The sequence below is a fragment of the Protobothrops mucrosquamatus genome, unplaced genomic scaffold (assembly GCF_001527695.2).
Source record: "Protobothrops mucrosquamatus isolate PMUCROS unplaced genomic scaffold, P.Mucros_1.0 scaffold1389, whole genome shotgun sequence".
NCBI classification, from domain to species: Eukaryota; Metazoa; Chordata; class Lepidosauria; order Squamata; family Viperidae; genus Protobothrops; species Protobothrops mucrosquamatus.
Window position 1 is genome coordinate 107,914 of NW_015387576.1, and position 12,468 is coordinate 120,381.

General features: G+C 44.0%; 1 protein-coding gene across 1 annotated transcript in view; it reads right to left on the bottom strand.

Moving 5' to 3' along the window:
- AMPD2 (adenosine monophosphate deaminase 2) overlaps positions 1-12,468 on the bottom strand; it is a 39,717-nt gene that overhangs the window by 22,218 nt on the left and 5,031 nt on the right. The window contains exons 2-3 of the mRNA XM_015821724.1: positions 4,306-4,436; positions 1,523-1,653 (exon numbers count right to left, since the gene is read on the bottom strand). Coding sequence (XP_015677210.1) covers positions 1,523-1,653; positions 4,306-4,335 — 161 coding nt within the window. The 5' untranslated portion in view covers positions 4,336-4,436. The remainder of the gene's footprint in view (positions 1-1,522; positions 1,654-4,305; positions 4,437-12,468) is intronic.

Sequence of the window (12,468 nt, forward strand, 5' to 3'; positions counted from 1 at the left end):
TTTGGCTAGTAAAAAAGCACTGCTGGTTCCCACATAATCGTTTCCCTTTATTTGAATTTCCTTCCCTCCTCCTCTTTGATTACTACCAGCCAGTTTGTTTTCCAAACCAATCCTAAACCCTCTACCCAAACCCCTTTCACAGGGTCTGCCTTTAAGAGATATAGGCAGGTAAATAGCTTAACTACTTTCCTCTTTCCTGGGATAAACTCATTATACACATATGACCCATATAATGCCCCTTTACAACTGAAGATCAAAAACTTTTGGGACAGTGGGAATATTTTCACTGGAAGAGAAGGAATCCGTTATCTCCAATATTGCTCTAATAAAAGGAAGTCCTACACCCTCCTTAAGAAGTTATTTTCCTGGATCTCTGTTTGTGCTTCTTCTCTAAAAGTCTGCTTTTCCTAGATTGCCACAACATCCCCCACTGGGCATTTTTGGGAGCTGAAAAACTGGGCTTCTAGAATAATGTTTTTCCCAGCGAGTCGACTGCCTTCTAACTGTTCAACAGAACTCACATGCATTAATCTCTACAGCAAACCATGTTCTGCCTATTGTCTTCCTTCTCCCTAAGTTTTTTCCTTCCAATGGATCTTTCCTTCTGTCTCACCTCTGCAATTCCCTCTTCCTTCTTCAGAGAATCACAAGTGCACCACTGGTTGCCAGGCATCAGGCAGGCAAACAGGGAACTGGTACCTTCCATTTCCTCTGCCTAAACAATGTCCCCCCTCATACTGAGGCCCTGGCTTGAACCACTGAAGAAATAGCTCTGATACTTTGCAGCCCTTCACAAGTGAGATTCTGATTAGAAGTAAACATCTGCAGGATCCTAATGGCCAAATATGCCATTATTCCACCATGCTGTTTCCTCTTCCTGTTCTGGTCTCTAAGGGACTATAGGAAAGTACAGCAAGATGGAGGTAGATAAAACCCAGATATTTTCTGCATGCTGTAAGGTTGCTAGTTGCTAAAGAATCTTACCAGTGAAAATCTAACAGTAAGAAAACTGTGTGCAGGGCAAGCAAAGTGTAACAATATCAGCCACACACATATATGCACATAGACACACAGTCATGCCACTGACAGATGACTATATGAACGCTTCTCTTGACATGATGGTTACTATCACTGCAGAAGTAGAAGCAATGAAATGACATTCCTGGATATTTCCAAAGTCTCTATCACACTTTTTCTAGACCAGGGGTGTCAAACTGCCGGCCTGCGGACCGGATGCGTCTCGCTAAAACTGCGCCCACCCCATTGCCAGAAATGGAGAAAAAGTCATGATACGTCGCGATATGTCACATGACGTTACGAGTTTGACACCCCTGTTCTAGACTTTAAATAATCCATTTGAAAAAAATCCATTTAATTTCTTCCCATCTTTTCCAGTTTCAAATATTCTTACCATCCTGTTCTTTTTTCCCCAAAACTCCAGTGAAATGTTCCATCCTGCTCTTGAAATATCAAAAGGAGTTAGGAGAAGCTAGGAAAAGTCCAAAAAACATTGGCAACTTACTTCACATCCTGGCTTATCTGCCGCTCCAACCGTTGGCGCCTCTCTTCTAGCTGTTCAATGGGGCTGTCTTCTGGAAATTCATAGGGAGCACTGCGCATTTCACTCTCAGCCAATGAGTGACAAAACAACTCCTGCAAGCATAGCAGCACAGTGCTACTGGAATATCCATACAGGTGTGCATGCAACTTCAATGAAGGTCTTAATCATTCTATGAGGTTAGATAGGATGGGCAGGCTCCTAGTCCCTCCCCTTAAACATTGCCACCTTAAGGGAACCAAAAAGCATGCCTTTTCTGTGGCAGCCCCTGCCTTATAAACACTCCTCAGGACTCTATGCTCCTAGCCTTCCAACAAGCAGTGAAGACTTGGCTCCCCCTGCCAAACCCTTGTGCTGGGATAGGATGAGGGGACAGCATGTTAGAAGCTTGACTTGGCACCAGGTTTTTTTTTTAGTATTTATGATTTTATTAGTTTTAATATGGTTTTTATGTGGTTTTAATTCTTTATTTGGAGCTATCCAGAATTTGGTATAAGACGGGCAGCCACAGGTAGTTCTTGAGTTACCATAATGGAACCTGTCCATTACAGTTGTAAGTTGGGATAACCATAAATCAGGTCACCCATGTAACTGGCCTAATTTTATGATCTTTTTTGTGGTGGTTGTTAAGCAAATGCCATGGCTGTTAAATAAAGCAATGGTTTGCTATAGGCCAGTGTTGCCAAAAATCGGAAGTAAACACTGGTTTTTGGCAAAATGGTTGTAAAATGCTGTCACATGACTATGGGAAGTTCACGTGATTGAAGGGAGTGGGTAGCTGTCAGAATTCAAATCTGGGTCGTAAGGAACCTTTGGGGGAGCTGTCGTAACTTTAAACAGTCATTAAGCAACCAATCGTAGGTCAAGGACTACCTGTATATAAATGTTTTAAATAAATAAGGGAAGCAAATTTCTATTATGCGTAAGAAACAACCATCTGAGGAGTCCATTAAAGGCTGTTCTGGGACAATCTGCCAGGACTAGAATCTCATGTCAACATCAGTGAAAGTTCTGCTGCTCAGTGGATTAGAAAACTATAACATGATGTACCCTTGATTAGGATAGTAATTTACATTGAGGTCATAACTGTAGTAATCTAAAATTGTTCCAGTGTTGGCTGTTGGATGAATCTTATAACTGCTGCTTCTCATTGTTCAGGTCATCAAAGAACACATCAATGATTAATAAAGTCAAAGCCACACCCAGGAGCATACCTTATCCAGTATATTTTAGACACACTAATCTGTCAACATCAAGGAACTGCCAAGTAAACAAGCTCTTACTTGCTTCCTATGAAAGTAAGGCAGAAGCTACATAACCTAACACAGTGTTTCTCAATCTTCCCAACTTGAAAGATGAGGTGACTTTAACTCCCAGAATCCCCCAGCTAGCATTCGCTAACATTTCCCACTCTCCACCAAGATGTGAAGCCTGAGAAACACTATACTACAGTGTAGTGCAGTGATGGCGAACCTTTTAGAGACCGAGTGCCCAAACTGCAACCCAAAACCCACTTATGTATTGCGAAGTGCCAGGGGGTGCCCTCAGGGGGGTGGGGGCGGGTGTGGCCATGGGTGGGCGTGGCTGCGGTGGTCACAGCAGACGGAGTGGGCGTGGCCGGGATGGGCATGGCCACCCTGATGTTGCTCGTGGGGGGGTGTCTGTGGGGGCTGGGCAGGATTGGGGGAGATCCAGGGGGTCTCTGGTGGGTGGGCGGTGGGCAGGAGGCTCGTCCTGCGAGGTGAGGCAGGGGGTAGGGCGGGGGTGTCATTGCTGCAGGGCAAGGTGAGGCAGGGGCAGCTGCTGCCTGACACCATCAGCCCCCACACACAGATGCCAGCGAGCGCATGGGGGGGCGTGCTCTACTGCCTCTACTCAAGCTTGCTAGCCAGCTGCTTCGCCTCCTTTGTGCTGGATGGGGCTGCTGCTCCGGGCGCCAGCGGTGGCCTAATGGACCTGCACAAGCTGGCGGCGGTGGCAGCAGTGGCAGGCGTGCCCACAGAGAGGGCTCTGAGTGCCGCCTCTGGCACACGTGCCATAGGTTCGCCATCACTGGTGTAGTGTATGAAGCCTATCCAACTTGTCAAAAAAACCCTCATGACCAGGCTGCTTAGTGACGGCAATTCCGATAATCCCAATTGCTGTCTGTCCTGAGTGATGACTGCACGGCTCACTGAAATAGGTCATCATGTGATCATGACTTGCAAATTTTTGTCAGCTTTTCTTTGTCAGAAGCCAGCAGGGAAGTTCACAATTGTGAGCCAGGTGACAGCCGTTAATACAAGGAGCAATCTTAACTACCATTCATTCAGCACCATTGTAAGTTTACTGAATGAGTGGCTGTTAAATGAGGACCACCTGTATTAGATTACAATCCTATCACCCCTCCAGTGGCTGGCTTCTGGCGCATACTTTGGGGAGTTCAGAGTAGAAGGTGAACGGGCAAAAAACCCTTGTTCTGCTTTTATTTCTGGGATCCAAAAATAAGTTGCTTCAAGAGCAATTCTTTACTAAGAGACTTTAAATCTATTTTCTCCAGTCAACCCTTCTCTCCTATAAATGCTAGAGAACCACATGGATTCAAAACAATTTTCTCCAAATAGAATGACAAATGGTCTTTTTTTTTTAATATTAAGGAAAACAACCCAAGAAAAATTGCATGACTTTAACATGTTCGTTTTACAGCCTTTCTTCTACAGTGAACAGTGCACCTGCACACACAACTGGTGAGGAATAAGCAGATCTACCTCAGCAAGCTCTTTGTACTTGCCATCCATGGAGGTCCGTAGGTCAACAGGAAAATGCTTCAGGCAGTGGGAAGGCCCTGGGAGGGAACGTGCAGGCTGCAACTGCCGGGACCGCGGCCCTCCGTGGATCTCTGTGGATGCAAGGAGGATGGGAATCAGGCAGACAGGAAAAGCTACTAGGTCTGAGAAGCAAGAGGAACGAGCCAAATATTAATAACATCCTCTTTCTCCTTAGATCATACACAAACTTGCAATATTAGTTTATTCAGATTCATTTGCAGATCTTGGAAGTTGGCAGATTTTCACTGAATTACTGTTACTGCAAGACAATTCGCTTTTCCATAAATACCATCCCAGTCCGGTTGGCACATTTAAAGGAAAGGGACTTTAGCTTACAGAAGGTGTATCACACATACCCCTTTGTTCACCAATTCAATGTTCTCCCATGTTAGCCTTAGAAATCAGTTCAGAACTGCTAACTATGCACAAGGGGGGGGGGAGGAGAGCATTCCACAATGTATTTTAGAAATGTCCAACATTAGTTCCTTCAGCTCTTCCTCCTTAAAAGAGAAACAGGCTTGTTATTTGTGAATAGTTTCCAAAAACTATTTCTATCTTCATGCTATGAAAAATATGCTGTTGGGACTCATACCGGTCTCTGGTCTGATAGACATATGATACTAATGACAATTTTAATACTCAAAATGGTTAGGAGGTAAGTGTGACTAGTAATGAATAGCTATTAAAAACAAATATGACATCTGTGTGAAGCATGCCTGGTTTTGTTTTTCATTTCTGGCTTCATATTTCTCAATGCAGGAACCCATGCCAAATTTGCTTGTTACAGACTGAGTCCATGTTAAAAATAAGAAATAACTTCCTAAAAGAAGTGGAGTCCTTTACCTTCTCTGAGCCTAGTTGTTTGCTTGCAAATATTTCATCACATGACTAAAGAGCAACATCTGTGCTACTCAGTGTGAAGTTTTTTCCCTGTTTACTGTATATATAATAGTTTGCCCTGCCAGTGTTAGTAAGGGTATGATTGTCTGTTTGGTAGTTCCTTGATTAGGGTATTGTTTTCTGCTTGATAGTCTGGTGTTAATCCCTGCTTATCTGTGTATAAGCTTCTGGAGATATGTTCTGGTCTTTTTGTTTCCTTCTTACATTTTTATTGACTAGGTATCTATTGATGATTGATTTGTCTGAATGCCAAGCTCCTAGGAATTCCCTAGCATTTTGGATTTAGCTTGGTCTAAGATGCTCTCAGTTTCCCCCTCAAACTATGGCTGAGTCTATGTATTGTATGATCAAGGAGTTTTCATTGTCTTCTGAGTGCGAGTGAATTCTTACACTGCATGTTGTAGATGACCTCTGTTTTTTGTCTTCTTGGAGTCTTTTGATTTACTTAACATGTTTTGGAGGGCTTTTATTGGTTTGTGTACTATGGTGATGCCATGTGTTGTAATAATCTGTTGGTTGTTTCTGAGATAATAATAATAATGATGATGATGATAATGATGATGATGATGATGATGTTGGAAGGGACCTTGGAGATCATGTAGTCCAATCCCCTGCTCAGGCAGGAAACCCTTCACCACTTCAGACAAATGGCTGTCCAGTCTCTTCTTAAAAACTTCCAGTGTTGGAGCATTCACCACTTCTGGAGGCAAGTTGTTCCATTGGTTAATTGTTCTAACTGTCAGGAAGTTTCTCCTTAGTTCTAGGTTGCTTCTCTCCTTGATTAGTTTCCGTCCATTGCTTCTTGTCCTGTCTTCAGGTGCTTTGGAGAATAGCTTGACTCCCTCTTCTCTGTGGCAGCCCCTGAGATATCATATCATCCCTCGTTCTCTTCATTAAGACATACTCAATTCTAGCAACCGTTCCTTATATATTTTAGCTTCCAGTCCCCTGATCATCTTTGTTGCTCTTCTCTGTACTATTTCTATAGTCTCAACATCTTTTTACATTGTGGTGACCAAAACTGGATGCAGTATTCCAAGTGTGGCCTTACCAAGGCATTATAAAGTGATATTAACACTTTGCATGATCTTGATTTTATCCGTTAATGCAGCCTAGCATTATGTTGGCTGTTTTGGCAGCTGCAGCATACTGCTGGCTCAGATGTTTTTGATGTGTGGTAGTGTTGTTCTTTACATAGCCTGTGTTGGTGGTGCTTTAGTGAATTAAGTGATCAGCTACTTTTTGATAAAGCTGGAAGTCTGTTTCCTTTTTCTGGCATTCTGGGTTGCCACAATGCATTTATATTCATTTGAATAATGTTCTCACAGCTCCTCTTATGAAAGATTGGGTTGTTACGGTACTTTAGTAATGGGGCAATTGGTTAGTGTAGGTTGTTTTCCAATAGATTTCTTTTTCTAATTTGCTGTCTGATGATGAAGATAAGGAGGGCAGTGTGTTATTAGCTTTTTTTCTTCCCTTCTGAATTTTATTCCTTTGAGGCTATTGCTGATTGTTTTCATGTGACTTCTTTAATCGTTCCATCTTTATCATGATGTCAAGCTGTTCATCTACATACCGGATTTATACTTTTGGTTGTATGTATGGCAGAGCTATATCTTCTAGATCAGCGGTTCTCAACCTATGGGTCGTGACCCCATTTGGGGTTGATCGATCATTTCACGGGGGTCGCCAAGCAAGGCTGTCCGCCATTTTTCCCCCTTTTCCGGCGGGTGCCTTACCTCCCTTGGGCTGGGCCAGCTGGTGGTCAGCCTGCTCCGTCTCTGCCGCTTGCCAGCTACGCCTCGGCTGGCGCAGGGGGCGGAACCACGCATGCGTGGTGCTCCCGGGCAGGGAAAGTCCTCGACTTACGACCAGTTTGGTAGTCCTCGACTTATGACCGGTTGAGTCCTTGACTTACGACTGGTTTAGTCCTCGACTTACGACCTGTTTAGTCCTCGACTTACGACCAGTTGGGGGTCGCGGCATTAAAAAGGTTGAGAACCACTGTTCTAGATGCTGCTGTAAGTTCTGACAGTGGTGATCACACAGGTGGTCTTCTAATTTTTTGTCCATCTAACTGAAAGTACTGAGGCAGAGGTTGTTGAGGACCATGATTTTGGGTATTTCAATCTTATATATTGGCTAGGTCGGATATGTTGTGTAGTACTGTTGCTATGGATTCTTTCACTAGTACTGGATGTATGAACATAAAGAGTGCTGTCACTTTGAATGAAACCATAATTTCATCTTCCTCAGTTTTTAGGTCTTTCACTTTCTGGATGCACTATATTTTCTGACAGCATTTTATTTTCTAAAGGCATTTTGATTTTTTGAAAGAGCATAAATAAACAACCAAGTTCAGAGAGCACAAGGACTCCACAGTTCAACCCTGAGCTACTTATAATCTCTTCTATTGGTCCTAAAAGAAGTGCTATCTCTACCTAGATCAGATTTTTTCCATCTGTCCCTAAGGACCCATCATTAGAAATAAAATAAACTCCAAAATCAAATGACAGTTGTCCATGAATATATCTCTCTCCATGAGCCTGTCAACATTTGGAAACCATCTTAATAACCAACTTCCTCTGTTGGCTGCAGCAGCACTCAGATACCAGACAGAAAGCCCCAGATTTTTAACCTTTACATGTTATGTAATCTGGAAATCTCCCTCCTAATAATGAGAAGAGCCTTCCGCATAGTTCTTCCACATGAAAGAATCTCATTTCTTTCACTATATGATCATGCACTATTTTTGTAGATAGCATAAAATGCATAAGCCTCACCTGTTCAATAGAGCCCTGTGAGTGTTAGGCAAGTCACCGCTATTCCCCTCCCCAAGGGAAAGAAATGGACTATTGTCAGAAATGGACTATTGTCAGATAATAGTGAATGATGTAAGCCAAGAAGGGATTTCACAGTCTTCTCCACAATGGAAACCCACCCCATAGTTATTATGTTATTATTATTATTTTATTATTATAATAATAATAATAATAGTTATTATGTTGCCATCTTATCCCAAATATACAGTTAACAATACCAAGGCTGATATTCAAATGCAGGGGAAATAATCATCAAATGAGTTTAGTGTTTATTGAAACACATACACAAAACTGGCACTTTGTACCTGAGTTTCCCTTGGGTACACTTGGGAAATGCCAACAATGAACTAAAAAGGTTTGCAACCAGGTATGGAAAGGGGCTTTTCACAGGATATGGCCATCCAGATTGTAATGGGGAAAACCATTACTGCTTCTCTCAAAGTAGAAAGTTCTAATTTCTGCCATGCTTGGTTAAGACATTTCTCAACTTCAGCAACTTTTAAGTTGTCTGGACATCAACACTCAGAATTTCCCAGTCAAGTCATTTTGAGAGTCATAGCCCACATATCCTAAAGCTGCTTAGGTTGAGAAACACTGGATTAGTAGTAGAATTTCCTATAGGTCTTCTGGCAGTGATAAGGACAAGAGAATGCTACTGAAGGTGCCAGGCAAGCGAAACAGGCATATTTTTTTTATCACTTTCAATATAGTACACAACTGCCTCTTTGCAGTCAGGGAAAAGCCTTCGCAGCCAAGACTCAAAAGCCCCAAATCCTATCCTGCTGGGTTTCACTAGTACACAACTAATACGTCAGTTTGGAAATCAGTATCTTAGCTGTCTTCCAGAGACACTGAACGAACAAACATCATCTGTCCTGTTAAAAAGAACCTGGCAAAACCACCCTATATAGACTGCAGAGGCCAAGAGCAAAACCTCAGGAGAAATCAGCCAGCCTTATCCTGGGCTTCAGGGACAACATCACAAGAAAGCATTGCTCCCAAAGTCCATTTTGTTGTGCTTTCAAACCTCAGGCCTTCATTCTTTAATGAGAGCTGCTGCCTGCAGATCAGACCTTTCCTCTCTGCTGCTGCTGCTGCAACAGAACAGCCACTCCTAGCTCAGAGGCACGGGCAGGGGTGGGTGTCAGTGGTGCTGGAGAAATCTACAGAGAGATGGCCAAGAGTAATTTCTTTCTCCAACTCCCTCTGCACAATGGGGGGACCAGTAAGTAGTAAAAAAACAGAGAACCACCAGCATCGACTACATCTCCTTTTGTTGTAGCTTTTCATGCCGTAGAATGTATATGGACCTCAATGTTCCTAAAATAAAGCAAATTAAAATATATGGAGGCCAAAGGAAAGGGATTGAATGGAAGGCAGGGGGACTCAACACATAAGAAACAAATTTCGAGTCCCAACCACAACTCTATGGGTCACAGAATACACTACGCACCACAATATCACACCCATGTAGAGATGCACATTTCTCTTTCAACGGCTTCCTCAGCACCATTTTTCCACGCTACCAAAATATCCCAGCTGATGTTATCTACAGTCCTTCAAAGGAAAATAACTCTCTCCAATTGGAGCCCAAAATTGAATGTATCAACCTCAGCACCCCAAATTCTCAGAATGGGCACTATTAAGGCACCCATTAGAAAGAAAGGTGGTGCATCTAAACAGAGGTTAGATGTCTTAAATCTGTGATGTTAATACTGAGAAGGAACAAAAGCACAGAAATTATTGCCCAGCCCATTCACTAGCTGCATCCAGGCTCCATTTAAAAGTGATTCTTTTTCCTAGCAGGGAGCTTAATGCTACTATTCAGTTCCAGGTTTTTAAAAAATTGCTTGTAGTTGCATTGTTCTCTTTAAGATGCTCTAAACCAGGGGTCCTCAACCATGGCAACTTTAAGACTTGTGGACTTCAACTCCCAGAATTCCTCAGCCAGCTGAGGAATGTCTGGCTGAGGAATTCTGGGAGTTGAAATCCACAAGTCATAAAAGTTTGAAGACCCCTGGTCTAACACCTTAACTACCATACCACACTTCCTTCACGTATGTCCTCTTTTCACATTAAAATGTTTACCGTGGATAAATAGTGTCCAATGGCAGCTAATAGTTCCAGAAGAGCCAAGGGTTGATATAATATATTATTTCTATCTATTTTGTCCCTTTCTTTTTTTTTGGGGGGGGGGGAGGAATGTTAACTGTGATATAGAGCTGTGTCTCCACTGAAACTATGGTTTTCAGATAACTTCTAGCCTGGACTCTAAAACCAACTCCAGTTAATTTTGGCGCAGATGCAAAGACTGCTTTTTAGGTAAATCTAAGAGGAAGGGAAAAAAAGAGGAAGAAAATGGATCGGCCACACAAGACAGAAATTAAGACTTTAAACCAGATCATGCTGGGAGTGTGAATATTCTAACTCCATTAGCCTTACAGCAGTGGTTCTCAACCTTTTTAATGCCGCGACCCCCAACCGGTCGTAAGTCGAGGACTAAACCGGTCGTAAGTCGAGGACTAAACCGGTCGTAAGTCGAGGACTACCCAACCGGTCGTAAGTCGAGGACTTCCCCTGCCCGGGAGCNCGCCCCCTGCGCCGGCCGAGGCGTAGCTGGCAAGCGGCAGAGACGGAGCAGGCCGACCACCAGCTGGCCCAGCCCAAGGGAGGTAAGGCACCCGCCGGAAAAGGGGAAAAAAATGGCGGACAGCCTTGCTTGGCGACCCCCGTGAAATGGTCGATCGACCCCAAATGGGGTCGCGACCCATAGGTTGAGAACCGCTGCCTTACAGGCAAAGCAATCCCAGAATGACCATATGAATGAATTGAAATTGGAGTTGGAAGTGACAACCTGAAGTTGTAAAAGATAATAGCAAGAAGGGGAATGGTGGGGGGAAAGATTCAAAGGCAGGGAAAATATATACTAGTGCAATGATGGCAAACCTTTTAGAGACTGAGTGCCCAAACTGCAACCCAAAACCCACTTATTTATCACTGGGTGCCAGGTAGGCGTGGCCCACTGGGTGGGCGTGGCTGTGGTGGTCATGGCAGATTGGGTGGGTGTGGCCAAGGTGGGCGTGGTCACCTCGATGTTGCTCGTGGGGAGGGACACCTGTGGGGGCCGGGCAGGGTTGGGGGAGATCCAGGGGGTCTCTGGCAGACGGGGCAGTGGGCAGGAGGCTCGTCCTGTGGGGTGAGGTGAGGCAGGGCGGGGGTGCCATTGTCACAGGGCAAGGTGAGGCAGGGGCCAGGGCGGCTGCTGCCTAACACCATCGACCCCCACACACAAAGGCCAGCGAGCGCTGGCCCCTCGACCAGCGCACTCTGGGGTTCCACAGCCCACTGCCAGCAGTTCAGAGAAGCCGCCTCTGAGCTGGACGGATGGCCGACAGCTGAAGAGGCGATGCAGTGGGTCGTGCCCGGGAAAAAGAGAGCATACGAGGCCAGGAGGGATGGGACGGGGGAGAGGGAAACCAGCTGTGCCGGGATGCATCTGGCCACGTGGGACCTCAGCGAGTTAGCGGACAGCTGGTTGAAGAGGGACGGTTGCCATCTCCCAGGCATGGCGCGCGTGCCCACAGAGAGGGCTCTGAGTGCCACCTCTGGCACCCATGCCATAGGTTCACCACCACTGTACTAGTGGAACTGGGTAACCTCTGCCAAATTCTTCACATGGCACTGAAACCCGTGGTCAAGAGGTAGGTAGCACTTTACAGCTTTGTAATTAATCATAGGAGCCATCTTTTTGAGTAATAACCCAATAAACAACATTTTATCCAGAGTCATTCATTTTCTTTCTCTGTCTCTTTCTTTCTTTCTTTCTTTCTTTCTTTCTCTTTCTTTCTTTCTTTCTTTTTTTTCTTTCTTTCTTTCTTTCTTTCTTTCTTCTCATTTCATTTCATTTCATTTACCAATTTATATAGCTGCCCATCTCACAAACCAGAGACTCTGGGCAGCATACAACAGAGTCGGCTATTGTCAAGTAGTCACCTCATAAAAGGATTGCAGACTACCTTACCTTTTTTCCCATTTGCCAAGCTATACATCTCTGCCCTTTCAGAGGCTATTAGTGCAGGCATTCAAGAAACATTCAGTTTGTGATAAATATGCACCGCCCATTCTGGCACTCCTTGGTTGACTTCTGCCATCATACACTGCTCATGTGCTATACTTGTTAAGGTCTCCAAGCAATTACTCTCTGTAGTACTGGTCATGACCCACCCAAGTCAGGTATTCTCCAAATGTTCATTTCCTTTTTACGCCCTTTTTGGTCATCACTCAAATATACGATTCTAAACATGTATTAGTAATTAGTAATAATTGCATATGTTAATAAACATTTAAGGAAGTTCATTAATGAGCTGAAAGGTTGGAAATT